Source organism: Candida albicans, chromosome R (assembly GCF_000182965.3).
Source record: "Candida albicans SC5314 chromosome R, complete sequence".
In the NCBI taxonomy this organism is placed as follows: domain Eukaryota; kingdom Fungi; phylum Ascomycota; class Pichiomycetes; order Serinales; family Debaryomycetaceae; genus Candida; species Candida albicans.
The window spans coordinates 1,305,029-1,324,828 of record NC_032096.1 but is presented as its reverse complement, the minus strand read 5'-3'; the positions used below and the strand labels follow the sequence as shown (position 1 = coordinate 1,324,828).

General features: G+C 31.8%; 6 protein-coding genes and 4 non-coding genes across 10 annotated transcripts; 6 read left to right on the top strand and 4 right to left on the bottom strand. All coding sequences in view use genetic code 12, as the record gives it.

Annotated features, from left to right (window-relative positions):
* Window positions 1–2: 2 nt before the first annotated feature.
* CAALFM_CR06220CA lies at window positions 3–146 on the top strand. Its single transcript, XR_002086434.1, has one exon. It is a non-coding gene; the product is annotated as an uncharacterized ncRNA (small nucleolar RNA).
* A 122-nt stretch (window positions 147–268) lies between these two features.
* Window positions 269–355, top strand: CAALFM_CR06210CA. Its single transcript, XR_002086433.1, has one exon. It is a non-coding gene; the product is annotated as an uncharacterized ncRNA (small nucleolar RNA).
* On the top strand, window positions 278–364 carry CAALFM_CR06200CA. Its single transcript, XR_002086432.1, has one exon. It is a non-coding gene; the product is annotated as an uncharacterized ncRNA (small nucleolar RNA).
* A 114-nt stretch (window positions 365–478) lies between these two features.
* CAALFM_CR06190CA lies at window positions 479–569 on the top strand. The gene has a single exon (XR_002086431.1). It is a non-coding gene; the product is annotated as an uncharacterized ncRNA (small nucleolar RNA).
* Window positions 570–795: 226 nt separating this feature from the next.
* On the bottom strand, window positions 796–1,950 carry ARC40 (Arc40p; the record flags this gene model as incomplete). The annotated part of the gene is made up of 1 exon (XM_708405.1): window positions 796–1,950. The coding sequence occupies one exon, from the start codon at window positions 1,948–1,950 to the stop codon at window positions 796–798; it is 1,155 nt and encodes a 384-aa protein (XP_713498.1).
* A 343-nt stretch (window positions 1,951–2,293) lies between these two features.
* Window positions 2,294–3,082, bottom strand: CAALFM_CR06170WA (uncharacterized protein; the record flags this gene model as incomplete). Its single annotated transcript, XM_708404.1, has 1 exon — window positions 2,294–3,082. The coding sequence occupies one exon, from the start codon at window positions 3,080–3,082 to the stop codon at window positions 2,294–2,296; it is 789 nt and encodes a 262-aa protein (XP_713497.1).
* A 393-nt stretch (window positions 3,083–3,475) lies between these two features.
* On the top strand, window positions 3,476–3,892 carry DAD3 (Dad3p; the record flags this gene model as incomplete). Its single annotated transcript, XM_708403.1, has 1 exon — window positions 3,476–3,892. The coding sequence occupies one exon, from the start codon at window positions 3,476–3,478 to the stop codon at window positions 3,890–3,892; it is 417 nt and encodes a 138-aa protein (XP_713496.1).
* Window positions 3,893–4,515: 623 nt separating this feature from the next.
* ADE13 (adenylosuccinase) lies at window positions 4,516–5,964 on the top strand (the record flags this gene model as incomplete). The annotated part of the gene is made up of 1 exon (XM_708402.1): window positions 4,516–5,964. One exon carries the CDS (start codon window positions 4,516–4,518, stop codon window positions 5,962–5,964), a length of 1,449 nt encoding a protein of 482 aa, XP_713495.1.
* A 492-nt stretch (window positions 5,965–6,456) lies between these two features.
* Window positions 6,457–8,211, bottom strand: CAALFM_CR06140WA (uncharacterized protein; the record flags this gene model as incomplete). Its single annotated transcript, XM_708401.1, has 1 exon — window positions 6,457–8,211. One exon carries the CDS (start codon window positions 8,209–8,211, stop codon window positions 6,457–6,459), a length of 1,755 nt encoding a protein of 584 aa, XP_713494.1.
* A 7,043-nt stretch (window positions 8,212–15,254) lies between these two features.
* On the bottom strand, window positions 15,255–16,142 carry RPL7 (Rpl7p; the record flags this gene model as incomplete). The annotated part of the gene is made up of 1 exon (XM_441054.1): window positions 15,255–16,142. The coding sequence occupies one exon, from the start codon at window positions 16,140–16,142 to the stop codon at window positions 15,255–15,257; it is 888 nt and encodes a 295-aa protein (XP_441054.1).
* Between the last annotated feature and the right edge of the window lie 3,658 nt (window positions 16,143–19,800).

Genomic DNA, 19,800 nt, shown 5'->3' with positions numbered 1-19,800 from the left:
AATATAATGATGAAATATCATCAACCCTGGTCTTATTCCATTTGTTAAACAATATATTCAACTTGATGATTAAAACTATTGATGTAACATTATTACTGAGGATGTACATGCAGGATAAATAGTTAAGGAATTCTTCGTTTATGAATTTAGATACATTGGTTTAACAATTGGGAGTATCAGAGAAGATTGAATCAATAGCTGTTTACTAACAATGTTTTTTTTTGAATACAGTATGTTTCTCATTTGACCTTTGTATTTTTTGAATGAAAGGACTGTTAATATGATGAATATGTGTTACCACACTTTTCTGTCCGGTGAATAAAATATGATCCATGGATACTTTACATGCATCACCATCTGATTATAATTGACTTTTTCGAAAAAAAAAAGTAATAAATTATATTTGTTTTTCAATACTAACTGGTATGTATAAGTGTTAACACTTTTGATTTGAAATATATTGTTATGGGTTTTCTATTTTGATGATGAAAAATAAATGTTATCAGTTCTGCTTCTGAACCAAATAATCTGAAGATACTCGTTTACCAAGCTCTAGAATTACACTGATCCAAAATAGAAACATCCAATATTTATTTAATTCAAATCGATATTTTGCAATGAATAATTTAATTTCATTTATTTATTTGTTGGGAAATTGGAAATTAGAATCATAATTACTAACAAAATCCAATTCAGATAATTTATAGAAAAAAAATGAATACATAAAAAACTATCTAACATTTTTTAGAAATACTTATACAAATGTAGAACTATACAAGCCGTTGTTTTTTTTTTCTATACATTGAAGATAACAACTTTACCATCAATTCCTGAAGTGGATACTCTACCTTGATCAAAGTTTCTAATACTGTTGATGGTATTTTGGTGAATAGTATTTAAAGCCTTGGCAGGTTTACCACCGGCACTAGGTTTACTGACTCTTCCTTTCAAATCCATTTGTTTGAACATATTCAATGCTTGATGAGATGAAATCTCTTCATCGTCGTCATCACCTTCACCAAGTTTAGAATGAGGAACTTCTTTTGTTAAATCTTTTTGTTCTTCTACCTGATAAGCTTGTTGCCAACCATGTTCATCCCCTTGGAAAACAACCAAGTTACAAGTGAAACCACCAGCACAAACTTGTTGATCATTCAACCAAACTACACTTTTGAATGGTAAATTATCTGTTTTCACATTGAAAATGGCTCTTGGTGGTAATCCTTCACCTTGAGGATAGACAAACCCTACTGAAGAATCATGAGAAACATAAGCCAACGCATTACCATCTGGACTAAATTTAACCCCATGGATCCAAGCATTGGTTTCATTGGTATAATCACCACACAAAGTTTGAAATGGTAATTTTGTTCCCCAAACTGATGGGTCTGGTTTAGCATCAATACCTTTAATATAGCCAGAAAACACTCTGACATGACCATCAGTTGAACCACAAGCTAACAACACACCATTTGGATGCCAATCGATAGTAGTGATTGTTGATTTCAAAGGTTTCTTCAAATGTTTAGAAACCCACCAATCATTTTCTTCTTCATAGTAACAAACAGCAATGATTCTGTCACTTGAACCAACAGCAAATTTAGATCCATCTGGTGACCATCTACAAACGGTGGCAGCACGATTAATTCTTAATAAAACTAATGTTGGTTTGTATTCTCCATTGGCGTATTCCCAAACCAAAGCATTTCTATCTTGAGAACAGGTTAAAATTTTGGATCCATCTGGTGAAATATCAACTGAGGTGACGGTTTTATCATGATCTTTTAATACTGCAATCAATTGTGGTTTTGATGAAAGATTAGATGGGGAGATTTGATAAACTTCAACATCATTGCCCTTGGTAATGGCTAAGATTGAACGATCTGGAGAAAATACATGATCTTTAATTGGTAAATGACCCAATTGATAAATAGCAGGAACTTTGGACATAGTAAAAGAAGAAGTTGTTAACTTATATGTATATTTGTGGATGTAATCAGGAGGGGCTCTCTACTGATTGAAACTTTATTGATTGTTGAAAAGAACAAGTGTTTCTAAGAAAGCAAAAAAAAATGTGTTTGGTATCGTCGGAATAATCTTTTGTATCCTGACACAGCCAACAGAAGAGAGTGCACAACGGACAAACTACTAATTAAACAATATTTAATACATGTTTATTCAATTAGTTACTTAGAATCTACAGTAATACTGAAATGGCAATGATGTAAATATATAACCAGTAACAACACAATAATATACTGTTTTTTTCTCTCTGTGCACCACTTTTCTAAACTTAATCTTCTTGTTCTTGTTGTTGTTTTTCATTAACAAAAGTCTTAATTTTATACCAATAATGTTGAACTTTTGGATTCTTGACATTACAGACTTTACCATCTAATCTTTCAATGATAGTTTGGAACAAATTGGTTGTTTCTTTGTTATATAAGATTCTTAACCAGTAAAACACCAAGAAAATTGTCAATTGATAACCACTGGTGTTTCTGAAAAACAATGTTCTCAAAAGTAAATAAACCACTAAAAGCAATTCATCATACGCAATGACACTAGCTAAGAAATCCAGTTCTTTAGTGATGAACAGGATTTTTTTCAAATTACCAATATGTAACAATGCCAACAAAAAATAAGGTAAAATCTTGAAAACAGATTTGAAGGAAAAAATCCAAACAATAGCAAGAACAAGATATTGGAAATTTTGATGACTTAATAAAGTTCCAATATTTGGTAAATTATGTAATCCAAATTTATGACTGAATGTAGCAGTTAAAGCAGCAATACTTCCAATTAAACCCAATCGATAACTGATGGAATTGATATAATAATAATTAGGCAACCATAAAATTTGGAAAATAAATGAAATTGACCCAAAAACTAACATTGAAATATGCCCCGCTAACCATACTTTATATTTCAATGGGTTTGTCTTAGATGGGGATCTCACCAATTTTCTCTTTTTATAAATTAATGGATCATCATTGGAAATTGGTGTGGTTGCTTTGGTTGACGTTTCACCCGCACTTCCATTAGTGCCATTGACTGTAGCAGTTTCCGAAGTTGAAGACATTGATCAATAGCAATCAGAGAGGGCTAGCTATAAGTGAAGTTGATATAATTGGTAAATAAACAAAATAAAAGAAAAGAAAAGAGTTGAGCCAACTTGTGATTGATATAAACCAAGTTGGAATTTTAGGTACCCTTGAACCGCAATGAAAAAAGAATTTGTATGGGAAATTCAGTTACAGGTGGAATTTACTATATACAGGAAACTTGCTATCACCAAAACCAAAACAACAACAACAACAACAAAACGGAAACGCCATTCTGAGGAATCTCTTTTTTTAATTTTTTTTTTCAATTTACACGACACCATCAAACCCAATTCAAACTATAAACAATTACCAATTACATCTGCTCCCAACAAATATATCCATCATAACTATAACTATAACTCAATATCATGTCATTTACAACTAAAGATAAAAGTGATGATAGCAGCATAATAACCACCAATTATGCAGATAACCCTAATCTATCACCCATTGAACAGAAAATACTACAACAATATCAACTTATGAATAATAATCTTATCAAAGTATCAAATGAATTGGAACTACTAACTAATACAACTGATGAGTTTGGTAAAGGTAAAGGTTCAAGCATACACTTAGTTGAGAATTTAAGACAACTAGAGACAAAATTGGTGTTTGTATATACATTCTTCAAAGGAGCAGTCTATTCTATATTGAATGCCCAAGATTATATTGCAGAACAAGAAACAAATGGATTAGAAGAAACTAATGAAGAGGAAGATGGTAATGAAGAGGATGAGAGTGGGAATGTAGAACTACTGGGAGTTTCAGCTGACGAGAATTGATTAAGTAACTGAATTTTTTTGAACAAGGGTTTGGTTAATGCACATACGAACACTCGTTTGTTTGTTCGTTTGTTTCGTCTATTCGTTAAATGTTGCTTATCAAATATTATTTGTCCCAGAAAAACACCAAGGCGAACTCGAGGCTGTTTGTTACAGTTGACCATGTAACAGATATTGCCTATGACTTAACCAATAAATAGATTCCACATTTTGAAGAGACCCCAAAATATGCGTCATGTATTGTTAGTATGTAGGTTAATAGAAGGCTTGATACGGTGTGAACTAATAACCTCAAATATATACTTTATGGCTATTAGTTTATAAATGCATATTTTATATGTGAACAAGTAGGAGAAAAAGTGTAGAAAATTAACAATTATCTTGCAATAATAATTCCTAGCCTTATTTAGACGGAGTCAAAAAAAAAATAAAATTGGGGAGTTGGGTGTGCGAAATTGCTGAAAAATAAATCTGAAATGAGATGATTTGTGGGATTATCCCTATAAAAATGTTACTTACTTCAACCCCAAATTCTTTTTCCATATTTTATTTGAAAACTTCCTATTTTCCTATTCTTATACTTTTATAGTTAACTTTCCATCCATTAACATACCACGATCATCATGTCTGAATACGATAAATACTCAACTCCATTATCTTCAAGATATGCTTCTGAAGAAATGTCCAAGATTTTCTCTTTGAGAAACAGATTTTCTACTTGGAGAAAATTATGGTTGAATTTAGCCATTGCTGAAAAAGAAGTTGGACTTTCTGTCATTACTGATGAAGCAATTGAACAAATGAAACAACATTTGGAAATCACCGATAAAGAAATTCAAGATGCTGCTGTTGAAGAAGCTAAAGTTAGACATGATGTCATGGCCCACGTTCATGTTTTCGGTGAAACTTGTCCTCTGGCTGCTGGAATTATTCATTTGGGTGCTACTTCATGTTTTGTCACTGATAATGCAGATTTAATTTTCCTTAGAGATGCTTATGATGTTTTAATTCCTAAATTGGTCAACGTCATTGATAGATTATCGAAGTTTGCTTTGGAATATAAAGACTTACCAGTATTAGGTTGGACTCATTTCCAACCAGCACAATTGACCACAGTTGGTAAAAGAGCCACTTTATGGTTACAAGAATTGTTATGGGATTTAAGGAATATGGTTAGAGCCAGAAATGATATTGGATTAAGAGGGGTTAAAGGTACTACTGGTACTCAAGCTTCTTTCTTATCATTATTCCATGGTGATCATGATAAAGTAGAAGAATTGGATAAAAGAGTTGTTGAATTATTAGGATTTGATATTGTTTATCCAGTTACTGGTCAAACTTATTCAAGAAAAATTGATATTGACGTTTTATCACCATTGGCTTCATTTGGTGCTACTGCTCACAAATTTGCTACTGATATTAGATTATTGGCCAATTTAAAAGAAATTGAAGAACCATTTGAAAAATCCCAAATTGGATCATCTGCTATGGCTTATAAGAGAAATCCAATGAGATGTGAACGTGTATGCTCATTGGCTAGACATTTGGGTGGATTGTTCAATGATGCTGTGCAAACTGCTTCTGTGCAATGGTTTGAAAGAACTTTGGATGATTCTGCTATTAGAAGAATCAGTTTACCATCAGCTTTCTTGACCGTTGATATTTTATTATCTACTATGCTTAATATTACCAGTGGATTGGTTGTTTATCCAAAAGTTATTGAAAGAAGGATCAATTCTGAATTGCCATTCATGGCTACTGAAAACATTATTATGGCCATGGTCGAAAAAGGTGGTTCTAGACAAGATTGTCATGAAGAAATTAGAGTTTTATCTCATCAAGCCAGTGCTGTTGTTAAACAAGAAGGTGGCGATAATGATTTGATTGAAAGAATCAAATCAACTGAATATTTCAAACCTATTTGGAATGATTTGGATACTTTGTTGGATCCTAAGACTTTTGTTGGTAGAGCTCCTCAACAAACTGAAAAATTTGTCAAGAATGATGTTGCCAATGCTTTGAAACCATTTGAAAAATACATCACCACTGAAAATGTTGCCTTGAAGGTGTAAGGAGGAAGTTTGTATAGAACCCCCGAACTATTAGTGAGAAACTTTGTGTATTGTTAACGATAAATATATGTATTAAATCATGAAACAAAGGAGAGGATAAAAGAAGTATTCAGCTAATATATGACATAGATTTATATTATAACAATAATAAATAATAGAATACAAAATACAAAATAATAATAACCATAGTTGAACCGAAAGTCAAAACTAAAGAAAAAAAATAAGCTAAAACGACAATCAAAATAATACTACCAAATATGTGAATCAATCAAAACAACAAGAACAATAATCAAAACTAAAATCTTTCTTTAATTTTTGCTTTGCTTTGCTTTGTCTTTCTTTCATTCATTTTTAGTTTAATCTATAGTCTTCAATATATCAATACTTTCAGACAAGCAAGCCAACAAACAAAGAAAGAAAAAAAGAAATATGTGGAACAACTTAGAGACCCACACACATATCTATAATAGAAATGAATATTCTGGAAATAGACTATTCTGGGATCGACATGTATCGTGTATCCACCATATCCGGATATGGTGGGAACTTTCTCTCATTGACTGGTCTTAACAATCCTATAACTCCATCTTGCACAGAAGAAGAACGAGGAGTTTGGGGTAATACTACAGGATGCTGTTGTAAATGTGGTGGTAGTGTAGGATATTGGTGTTGATGGTGATTTGCGAAATGCGGCTGTTGTAATGGTTGTGGCTCTGGATGGAATTGGTGTTGGTGCGGGGGAACTAATTGGTTAAAGTTTACCAAGGGCAAAGTATTTGGAACTGTTGCTGGATAAGGCATCATGGAAGGCATTGAATTACTTGTAACAACATTAAAGGATTGAGGTTGTTGGATAAATGCTGGTGGTGGTTTGGGCATTGGTAAACTTGGCCTTCTATTCAAAGGAATGCTTGGACGGTAAGGTGGATATTGTTGGTCATTGTAAGAAACCATCATCGTGTCGTCTATCGATTGTGCTCTTTGAGTAAATGGTGATTGCTGTAGTTTTGGCGCTGTTGGGAAAAGGGCATTTGCAGCAGGTAATGCAGGTGGTACCAGAACAGCTCCAGGTTGCAACTGCAGAGGTGGATTGGCCAATGGTGCTATAAATTGAACGTTGGATGGAGACACTTCAGCAACATCACTCTCAAATAACGATCTCTTATAATCTCTTAACACTTGATCATAACAAAAAGAACAGAAAACATTTCTCGAATACCCATTAGATCGTTTAACATTTAGATCATTCAAATCATTATTTTCAAATTCTAATTGAATGATTCCGTTGTACAAGTCCCGTTCAAGCATTCTTTCATCGGTATATAATGAATAATTTGCCACCTCGGGGATAAAATAGATTTTCATATTGGACTTATACCTTGGTCTGGCAATAATTTTCTTGAAAAACAAATTATTGGGTACTTCACCTTCTTTGCCGAGACTATGCAACATTTCATCTCCATTTTCTTCATCGTCGATTAAATTGAAATCACCCGGAGTTGCAGTTTCCAACTTTAAAATAGAGCTGCCATGAACATCATCAGTAGTCGAACGAGTAATTCTAACTAAAGTAAAATTCTTGGTCTCAAACAATGTGTTGAGAGCAGTATCCAATGAGTTAAACGTTGGAGTGGTATTGTTCGCCTTGTTTGTGAATGATCGAATTAACTTATTTGAATAATCATTTAAATCAACAACATTATTATTGATTAGTTGCAAACCCCGAGAAATCAAAGTCTTTTCCGATACTGACAGATTAAGGTTGGCCATTTGGGTTCTACTACTGTCATCATTAAACAAAGTGTACATTGTGCGATCATCTGTAAATGGTATCAAGCAATGGTACAAGGAAAATAAGTTTTTCGATAAAGTCATTTTCACTTTAATGCCAGCTTTTAAAGATTTTATATGTAGTTTAGACTGTTTGGTATCAGTTTTCGTTTTCTTGGTAGAATATTTTCTTCTAATCGCTAGTTTGACAAATCTTTTGGAGGCAAGTATCTTTTTGTTAACTTTTGATTTAGGAAGTCGATCTCTTAACCTTACCAAAGGTCTATAACTAGTCTTTGACAGTATAGATTTTTCAGACTCCGACATTAAAGGTAATTGTGGTGACGATTGTGATGATAATGTACGTGTAGGAGTGATTGTGCCTTTAGTGCTATCTTGATCCGAAGACTGCTCAATTGTCTTCAAAGGAGCATTCAGTAAATCTTCCGAATTCAATAAATTTGATAGACCAGTCATAACTTGGGTTTACTTAGAATTGGAATAACAGTTGCAAAAATCTTAGTAGTTAAGACCAAATAAAAACCTTTTTCAATTTCAAATATAATATGAAAAACAAGAAAATATAGAAAATTGAATTATAAACTTAAGGAAAAAATAAGAAACCAAAAAAAAAATAAATGAAACAGTTGAAGGTTATCGAAGATTAAATATGGTGATCTCTTTATGTGGGATTATGCCAGTTTATATAATACAGATTTTTTCCCTTCCTGTTCTTCTTCTAAGTGGAAACAAAAAAAAAATATAACCAGGCAAGGGGAGGGATACCAAATTTAATAAAAATACCCAAAAAAATAAAATTACATTGAAACACAAAATGAAAAACTACAAAAAAAGAAACAAGAAAGAAGCCGAATATTGAAAAGACTAGATTTAAAAGTTTATGCAAATGGCGAGCCCAATTATTTTATTTAAACGTATTTCACCTAATTTGAAATTAAAGGTAACGGGAGTAGCACAAAGAAATGCTCGAACAAAAAGAAAGAAAGAAAGAAAGAGAGAGTGTGAAACAAAACTAAAAACTAAAATTAAAAATGGCAAGAAATCCCTAGCACAGGCAAGTAACAATAACAGCAAGATTTTCATTTGCCTTCTCTTCTCTTCTTTTATTTTGTTTTGTTTTGTCTTTAACCGTCTGTGCACTTTTGCATTTGAAGTTAAGAAAATATTTTACTTGTCTCAGAAGAGTCTGGGCGATTTGTTGCATTCGTGGAGGAATGTTAACACAATTTTGTAAGAAATAGATTCCATGACCTGAACATACACACCAATAAGGTGAAAAGAAGGCGACCACAACAACAACAACAAACACAGCAAACTACGGGAAATCTGGAAACCAACATTCACACACAGTAAATCATCTTGAAACTTCTACAATTAAAAATTTAAACTTTAATTTGGAACTTTTATTTAAATTTTCGCGCTTTTGCAATTTGGTTTTGTGTTTTGTGTAATCTCTTGATTTCTTTAGCTAATCTGGTTTGTCCCCCCTCCCTCCCCCCTCCTTCTTTCCTTCTTTTCTCTTTCCCACCACCTCGATCTAATATTTGAGATAATTGTCCTCAGTTACACTAAGAATGTAAGATCAACTCTCTTTTTATACACTTTCAATTGAAAGAGAAGGTAGGGTACTTCAATAAATCATCCCTAGCATATTCTCAACAAGAAAGGTAAATGAACAATTAAGTTACAGAAAAAAAAAACAAAGTAGGAAGCAAAAAAACAAAATCACACAGAAATAGGGAGACTGCATAAAAGTAAGACAAATTAATAATAGACCATGCTCAAATTATGCATGCAAAACGGCTTAAAAATTTAGGTTTTGTAATATTTGGTTTACACAATATAAACTGAGTATGTGAGTGTACGTGTGTGCGTGTACATGTATATGTGGCTAAACCATATTAGTCATCATTATTATATTTTAAACTCTCGACCAAAGTTCAAAGAATTAAAAATTAACTAACATTCAAACTAAAAACAATCCCCAATTACTATTGTTTTTTGATTGAGAATACAACTTAGTCAATGCAACTGATAAGTCAAGATTAAGAGAGACTGAGAAAAAGCAAAAAGAAAAAAAAACGGAACACGGAATTTGAAGTAAATCGGATGTTACATGTATTCTTCTTTGTATTGGTCGGCCCGTAACAAAGTGGTACGGTGATATACCATCAACCCTGTTTCAATTTCTTCTCTCCGTACCTATTGATGAGAGGACTATTGTTTTTGTTTGACTTCTTTGTTAAAGTTGGCTGTCAATCTTTTAGTTCGGAAATTATCACACATTGAGCAAGATTTTAACTCCGTCGTATGATGATTCTCCACAACATGGCTTTGTTTGTGATTTTTTTTTTTTTGTTATAATATGGTGATTGTTAATCTGTACTACTTAGCAAACAAATTGGGAACAGAACAATAAGCCATGTTCCCAATAAATTGTCCTGTCGAACCGAGAATTTAGTCCTTTTTTTCAACTAAAACAATGGCTTGACCCATTAACCATTGTTATTAACACTCTTTTGGAATATGATTTTATGCACATGCAAAGGTACTACAGGTGAACTATTTTCATTCTTTTTCTCTTGATTTTTTATTATTGATATACTAAGAATATCACATTTGAAATATTCTTGTATTGTTTCTCCTGTGTGAATATTTTTTTTTTTTCAAAACTTTTCTCGGAGTCTCAGGTAGATGGATCACACGGAATTACTTCTCAGTCGATAAGGGAGAAAGGAAGAAAGAAAGATATAGATCATAATAATAATTTCGAGAGATTTAGGTGGCTATACATGCTATTCTTATCTTTGTTGGGTGTTGTTGGTTTTACTTTTGTAGTGTTTTTTATTTTTTCAATTCTAACTTTGCATTTGCCTCGAATGCCTGGCACTTTTAGAGTTGACAACTTTATCAGCCACTACTTAATTATTTTGTATTTTGGGTTTTGCAAGTTATATAACTTGCCACAATCATAAATTCATATCAAACTTGAACTACAAACCAGTCTGAAAATCCAAGATTCCTCGAACCAATTCAATATGGATTGAACAGCTCTAGCAAATAACGGAGCACTGCTAGCCCTTTGTTTTGTTCTTATATATTGTTTTCATTTCTCTTTTTTTTTTTGGCACTTCTTGGCTTGCAGGTTAGATTAGAAGATAATAATAAACCATATCAATTTATCTTTTTTCCTATATAATGCAAGATGTTTTTTTGCTATCAATACATTGTTGTTGATAAATTGTGAATTGAAAATACATTCAGCTTTGCGTATCAGCATTTGTAACTCAAATATTTATATAATATAACACAATAATCAGCCAACTGAATAAAAGAATAACTGAACTAAAACTGCCAAAAAAAATAAACTCTACTATAAAACTTAGTTAGTCTTGACGGTTCAAAATTATTGCGTGTCTACACTGCAGTGGTTAATTAGTTGACTCTATTGTCTTTGTCTTTTTGCCATTAGTTGATTGTTATTCATTAAAAAATGGTTATTTTCTTTAAAGTTTGGTTTTTTTACATGCTGATAAGTTGTTGCTGTTGCTATTGTTGTTGTATTTTTAATGAGATCTTGTGTTTGTGTAATTCGGTCAAAAATAAAAAGATAATCAACTTTGTTGAGCCAGAACAAAAAAAAAAAATATTGTGTCAATATCAATTTCAAACAGGGGAACCAATTTACATTACACAAAACAATACCAGAAATAATTTTAAAATACTCTATCTTTTGGGTAGACGAACTAGCAACAATTATTATTTTCTTCTTCTCTTCTTTTGGAAGTTTCTTGTTCTAATGGTATTCTAAATAATTTTTATAGGGCAAGTATTGCCCAGACATGGATAGCAGAAATATGCACCAACTCAACACAAGAAGAAGAAAGTAAACCAAAATCATGTTAATTTTCTTTCCACTACAAGTATGTTTGCTATTATATGTATGTATGAATCGTGTTGCTACATTTCACGTGATTCTACTTACATGGTTAGCATTTTGTGCATGTAATTTCAAAATCAATTTCAGAATATCGCCACTTCCACTAATAATACAATTTTTATGCATGTATAATGGCAAACAAAAACGGAAAAAAAAAAAAGAAAAGACCAATTGCTCAATAATAGTCTCCAGTCAAAGCCAATAAAATAGAGTTCGGTCTTTGTTCTCGAGAATTTTGCGGATTTTGTTTTCCGCACTTGATGGTTAAACTCTTCTCATTCTCGACTCTAGACTTTTTTGGATATCTTCTGAGAACTCTTTGTTCGGAGTTTTTTTTTGTTTTATTATTAGCTCAGTTTCTCAGGAATAGGGAGTAGACAACAAACAAACCCTTGTTCCTTCGGTTAAGAAGTGAAGTTTCTCGTTAAGTTTTGAAACATGAAAGGGGTGCTTGATTAATGACGTGATTATTACGATGTATAGTTTGGTAATTATTATCCTTGGGTAAGGCGGCCGGCCGCCCTGGTTACATCTGGGATGATTTTTAAAAAAAATGCATGGGTCTGTCCTCATGTGATGGCTCAACAATTCTTTGCCATAATAAGGAGGGGATAAAAATTCATGAATAAACAATGCAATGGTTATAAAAGTTTATTTTAGCTTTGCATTTACCATTTATGTATGTGTGTTTGGGTCTGGTAATGAGGCGGTAAGAAGTGGGCGGCTCTGCCTTAGAGAAAAATTGTCTTACATTTCGGCTAAAGTTGTCGTTAGAAAAGGTTTTGAATATGTTGTTCTGCAATTTAGCCTTGTTTTGCCTCGAATAGAGAGCAAGTAGTATTTGTATCCATAACTCAAACAATTTACATTGTTGCTTCTATATAGAACCTACAACGCTATATCTATGCTACTAAACATATTATATAGCAATTGACAGGTCAATATGAAATATTATCCGCAAGTCGGAAGAAAATAATAAATGTAATTCTAGGAAAATAATTTTTATTTGTGTAATATGTCTGGAAATGCGACTCCTACGCCTGAACATATGTAATATTATATAGTAACAGAATTGAGGCAGAACTATGAATGAATATGCAAATACCATTCCTTTTAGTAAAATCAGGCAATCAAAAAATGCTAGACAAAATACCAGTCAAACTCCATTGCATTACGTAACAGCACTTTCTTTTTTTAATTTTTTTTCTCTCAAACTCCGCTTTTTTCTCTGACCATTTCTTTCCATTCCTAAAGATTTGCAATCGGTATTTAGTTCGGGATTTTCTTTTTACTGTCGTATATACACTGTCGATCGTGCCTGGCAGAGAAAAGAAGAATAGACATTGAACAACAAAGACACTTAAGCTCTACGTATGGACACCCTTACAAAAATAAACTGCAAAATTTGCAAGAATTTTGAAACAAAAAGGGGGTGTTTCAAAAAGGGAATTTGATTCTGAAACACGAAACAACAAAAAAGAGGGCTAGACCAAATTGAACACCGACAAAATAATAATGAAAATCACCAATTATAATAAATTATGCATATTAAAGTCATGGTTGTGATACAGCAACAAGAACCAACCAACCAACCAACCAACTTGCCAATTTATTTGCTCATTTAACTTGTTTCAGGATATGTTCGTAGGTTTAGAATCCTCCTCTTTTTTCAATTTTTCTTAAACAAACTAAAAATTTTTGTTGGGCTTTAGTCTGTATTTTTAGTTTACCGAGAAATATTCCGAGGTGAAACTTGTGGTGAAAAAACGGCTGGACTGAGTATGTTTACTTGGTCTGTAATTTGCTGTTAATGTTTCAGTGTTTTCTCTCTTTTCTTTCTATCCGAAGACAACATTAAATAACTCGTACTGTTGTTAATAAATAGTTATCGTCTATTGTGCTTTCTTCTTTTCTATCCTGGCAGTTCGAAACCACTTTTCATTTTTGGGTTTGAAGAAATGCCCCCTCCCCTCACGTTCTCAAAGTAATTCCGAGTTAATGAAAAGCTGTATCTTTATTATCTTATCACAATAAATACACAAAGCTGATCTTCAATTGAATTATATTGAATCTCAGTCTTGCAAAAATTTCAAGACGTTTGTATTCTTTATCTTTTTGGAAGTTCTTTGATACGATTGGTGTGAAATAATAAAAGCGGGTGGAGGGGGATTTACTTTTTAGTCTAATTTAGTTTAGTTGGAGTATGATTATAATTTGACAAGAAGGTCATAGGTTCCACAAAACTATGAGTATCCCAATTAGGCTATGAATAGAGAAACTTACATTCTTGGTAATTGTGCGCGACAAGTGTACGGAGTTAGTTTCCACTCCATAACTGGATATAAGGGAGGTGGGCAGTGCCTAGTTGCTGAGACGAGAAGTCTAAGAAAAGTTTTGTACGGGAAAAAATATTACACTTACTTATAACTTCAACGAACAGTTAGAGTATCATATTGAATAGTTGAATTCAGTTATCTTCAACTACATCTAGAGGGTTACTTTACTTAGGTTGATCGTTTCGCAGCAAGGTCGGTTCTTTATTCATTTATATACTGTTTATATAATATAAGGTATCACAATCGACTTACATTACTACCCAATTTTATTGTTATAATTTGGTTGGTGCAGCCAAATTCATGATGTCAATAATGCTGCAGAAAATTGTATATAGACCATGCTTTGTGTATTCTCTGACACTCAACTATATTCTTTTTTTTCTTTCAAGAGAATGATATTTCAACATATATTAGGCATGACTACATATTTATCATGCCACTTATCTAAGGAGGAGAAGATAGAAGTGGACAAAGAAAAACCGATATTTAATGTTTTGTTAGTTTGATTAGTGTGGCCACAGCTGGACATTTTAGGTACCGTACAGATTTTCTTTTTTCTTCAAAATGTTATCCGTCACCAATATTATTATTTGGTGTAGTGATGACTAAGCGGATAGTTTGATTCTATCTGTTTTATGCTATTGTTATCGTAAACTTTCAGGAAACACAATAATCTATATTTTGATTGACGTATATGCGTATATGAGTATTTGTATATCTTTGTGTGTAGGAGGCTTGTAAAGCAGATAGGTAACAGAGTTTCTCTCCACTTTCATCGGAGTACTTGATTCCACCAAGGAGTAAAACTGTATGTTATAGATTCTTGTTCAGTTATTCAACCTTGTTGAATGTGACTAATCGTCGAATTGGGTAAAATTGGAACTAACACAGGTGTTATTACTTCATATATACGAAAAGATTTCAAAACTTACGAAAGTGACAAAGATTGGTATGAAAACAAAACTTCGTATATCCTGTATGACGACTCCTATTTTTCAGATTGAAGCCATGAATATACAAACCAACTCTAGAGAAAATCAATGGCTAGTTACGAATACTAAATTCCATTCCTTTTCTAAGTATAATTATATATTTAGTTGTTTGGTAACATTATAAAAGAAACAAATTCCAAAAGCAAAAAGAAACTCGAAACTCGAAACTCGAACCTTCAACTTTTCTTTTCTCTTTCTATTTAATCTTTATCTATATCGCTGATGCTTCCCTTAATTTTGTTCATCAATTATCTTATCAATATCTTCAACTTCTTGTAATTTGAAATCTTGAGCAAGACTGATTTTTTGTTTATTTTCATCAGCTTTAAGCAATCTAGCCAATTTAGCTTGTGGTCCCCATCCATTAACTGGAGCATTCAATTGAAATGGTAATAACCAATTAGTTATACTATTGAAATTATCTGAAAGTTGGGAAATTTCATGAATCAAATCTTCAATACAAATCAATCCTAAATCATTACCAAATTTATCTTCCACTAATTGATTGTTGTCTAATTTTATGATTTTTTGTTTGGTTTCGGATTCTGAATCTTCCAGTTGACCAGCTTCTTGTTCATTTGTGGTTTTTTCTTGTTCTTGTTCTTCATCAGGAACCATTATTCTAGCTCTTTTTTGAAATAATTTTCGTATTGATGTTAATGATGGTTGTCCGACAAGAACATAAGGAGCAATAAATTTCAATGAATCCATGGTTTGAGAATCAGCTTTTACAAATGTACCAGTATTCACACTAGTTAATTTCAAATCTTTTAAAATTTTGTACACTTTTGATGGAAGTTTCAATCCTTTTGTATGATTTGGAATTCTAATAAGAAATAATAATTTAGCATCACCAGAGTCTGCTGCTGCTGATTCTTGTTGTTGTTGGGTTTGCTTTTGTTTTTTAATCAAACTCTTGATTCTTTTTCTTTCTAATTCATTTGATTTATGATTACTAACTAATGTTTCAGCACGAATGAATTTATTCTGATTTTTTTTCTTCAATTTATTTTTGTTGAGTTGTCGTTCACGAATTTGTTCTTGCTTTTCGATTCTTTTCCTATCGGCATTTTTTCTTTTACGTAAAAGAACTTCAGGGTTTGAGTTCAATATAGCCATCTTGAATTCTTTTTGTAAATAAATATAATGTTGTTGAATGTGGAAGAAGGACTCAGATGATTTCTGAATATTTTTTTTTTCTATTTTTTAATAAAATATTTTGGTCTGCGATGAGGACGAACAAAATATATTTTCAAATAGTCGTGTACACGCGGTCAAAGGCTAAAGTTTTAAATTTTTGGTTGCCAAATTCACTTTGGTGTTCTCTTCGTATTAGTAGCCAATTGCAATTAGCACTCTTTGTGTTCTCATAGTATAGAGATAACACTAGAGCTTCTCAAATATATGATTAGCAAAAATAATTAATCTATCTGTGATAAACTTTTGCATAGTAAACCGCTTTTTTTKRACCCCCTTGCATGAATGTTTATTTAACTATTTGTATTATGATTGTAAGTTTGAGTTCTGGATGATCATGGTTGAAATCCTATATGTGTATCCTTCGTGTGTTTCATTGACAATCAAACTTTTTAATGCTATGGAGGGGGGAGGGGGCTGTTCAACTAGAATAATTAATAACCTAATTTTTTTTCACAAGAAATTTTCACAAATTTCAAAAAAAATTTTTCAGCAATTCAACCATGTATAAGATTACTAAGATGGTGGTCATCAATTGAATCAAAGGCAAATAAAACTCAAATAAACAATCTTTGAACTTGTTTTTAATCCCATTGCCTCTATTTCTTCATCTCCAAGCATTACAATGCTCGGTAAAATGCGTGACATTTCATTATATTTCAGCAGCAATGAATTATATATTATCAATTAGCCACATTCATTACAATCAACCTTATTGTATTTAAGGTTGAATAAATGTTTATCAATTGTTCTTATAATAGTAGTTAGTTGCAGAGTAAAAAAATCAGAAGCAAAAAAAGCAAATCTATTCAATTTAACCTTATAATTCGGTATTGGAGGTGTGATACAAAAAAACAACAAGAAACTTATTAAGCAATCACTAACTAAACCAATTGAGACCTGACGCAGGTGCATTTGATGATTGCTGGCATGGTCGTATTTGCATGTGTTTTCGGTTCGAAGTGCTGCAAAAAAGAAAAAAAAAAAAGAAATAAAATCAAGCACAATCGGCAGAAAAGGTGGCAGTAACACCAAACCGGTGTGAATATTACCTTAACTTGAGTGTGGACGAATAAACACCACACAGATTCGAAGTTTTAAAAACAACATTAAAACATGCACACATGTTGAGAACAAACTCCGAAGAACAATTGGAGTGTCAATATTTTTAAAATTTGCATATTTCTTTATTTATGCAGTTGGGTAGTAGAGTACTACCAGATTTTCAGTTGTGTTTCATGCAATTACATTAACAACCGTCCATTATACACTCGATTGAATTCCGTATTGTCATTCACTTCTGCTTATAGTAGTTGATGCATCTTGTTTCATGTATCTTTTTAAGTTAACAGAAGAAAGAAAGCAAGAATTAAAACAAAGTTGAGTTTGTTCTTGTTTTTGATTCTATTTCTGGCTTTTGTTGTTGTGATTTCAATTGTATCAGCACTTGCTCTTTATAATTAGGGTTAAATTATATACCAGAATACACGAAATACTGACTAATATAATGATGTAAATCAACATCTATAGATTCAAAATAAGGGATGACCATGTTTCAGCTGATTAGACTCCGAACATGACCCACTTTTCTCTCCCTCTAAACGTAATTTGTTACAGAACATATAGCTGTAATATCGTTTGCATTCACATTCAATGGCGATTTACCCTTTCATTGCAAAACTAACCAATTTAATAACGATACAAATACACATAAAAATCATGTATCTAAACTTTGTAAGCAAAAAGTTTTAGTAAACAAATTGAGAAATACAATTGTAAGAATTATCCATTAGCCACATTTTACAACCAGTCAAACTCTTTTTCCCTCTTTTTGTATTTTCCTCTTTCTCTTGGAAAAACTTTTAATCTTTCTTTCTTTTCTTCTTTCAATATTCTCCATAACTCGTGTTAATCCTTCTATTGTGTGAACTTTAAAGTAGAATCAATTCTAATTGGGATTAACTTTCAACTCAATTGACAACCAAGTTGGTTCTAGAGGCTTTGTTTTTCCAAATAATCATCAATCTACGATTAAAAGAACCCAAATTAGTGTTTACAACTACACTTGCGAGACATTTAATTTATCGAATCGAAGGGTCTAATATTGACATCAAAGATTCAGTTAAAAATTCGCCCATCTGCATCTAATTAGTGTTGTTTTACGTGGGTAGCTTTGTACACGAGTGCTGCTTGAAATAGAGAGACAGATATAACAGTGTCTGACAACAACCAAGACAGATTAGAAAAGAAGGGTGTGTTAACAAGATCACACTTTAATCAAGTATACATTTATTGGATTACTAACACTCGACCAGGGAAGAGACAGCAAAACAAAACCAAATAGTGAGAGAAAAATAAAAATCAAAAACGGGAAATTCAATTACATTGCCTAATCTGAAACATAATATTTGATCTGTCCCACCTTACCCCAAATCTTTTTTTAGTGAACCATTTTTATATTAACAAACAATAAAGTATATCATCATCATTCAACATTTTGATTACTTTATATACACACAATAACAACCCAAAAAAAGGCCAACAACTACAGTATCCACTGATATTTTGAAATCTTTTATCACTTTATTTTAAGGTTGTTGTTATTACAAAAATTTTACATTTGTTGTTTTTTTGCTTGTTTTTTTTAATCAGCAACAAATCTTGTATTCAGTTAGGCGTGTTTTAAGAATTAATAGTATTATTCTAGTGGTTTTAAAACAAGGTTCCACCACCACCCCCTTCCACCACCACCTACTTCCCCCTTTTTTTTGCAATATTAATACTTGCTGAATTGAAACATTATATATTCCCTACCGTTTACCCTTTAGAAGAAGAAAGATTTTTACAGACAATTTCTTCTATTTTTATATTCTTTTGTTTCTTTTTGCCATTTTCAGTATTTTAAAGGATCATATCATTATATATATTTTTTTACTTTTATTGGCCACAACAGTATTTGAATTTCAATCAAGAGGGCGAACTTGTTAGATACAAGTTTCTTTTCAATTTATAATATTATTAATCGATTTTTTTTAATTTCAACTGTTTTCAGGCTTTGCCTCTTGATAATAAAGTATATTCAATCATTAAGACACAACCACTGCTAATAAAACCCACTGATAATTCTTTTCAAATTGGGTGTTTTTTGAAATTACCTAGACATCTATTTTCAACCAATATTAGAAGATTTGAATAATTATTATTATTTTAACAGCCCAATACCCTTGAAATCATTTAATTTTTTTATTATTATTATCTGGAACACAATTAGACTTTTTTTGGTTTTCTTCAACCAAAAGACTTGAATAGTGATATTTTTATTGTTTGCATTGTACAATATCCGCCATTTCTTTTTTTTTTTTTCCTTTTTCCCACTTTGAATTCCAGATCAAACCAAATCAAATCAGAACTAAAAAAAAAAAAAATTGTTAACTAACCCTTTACTATTTCGAACTGTTAAATTTAAAAAAAATTCCTTGAAAACATTTTAACTTAATTGGGGAACTTCATTTGTGAAATTTTATTCATGTTTAAACAAATACAAATTATATTCAAAGTATCTTTAAAAGTTTTCCATTTG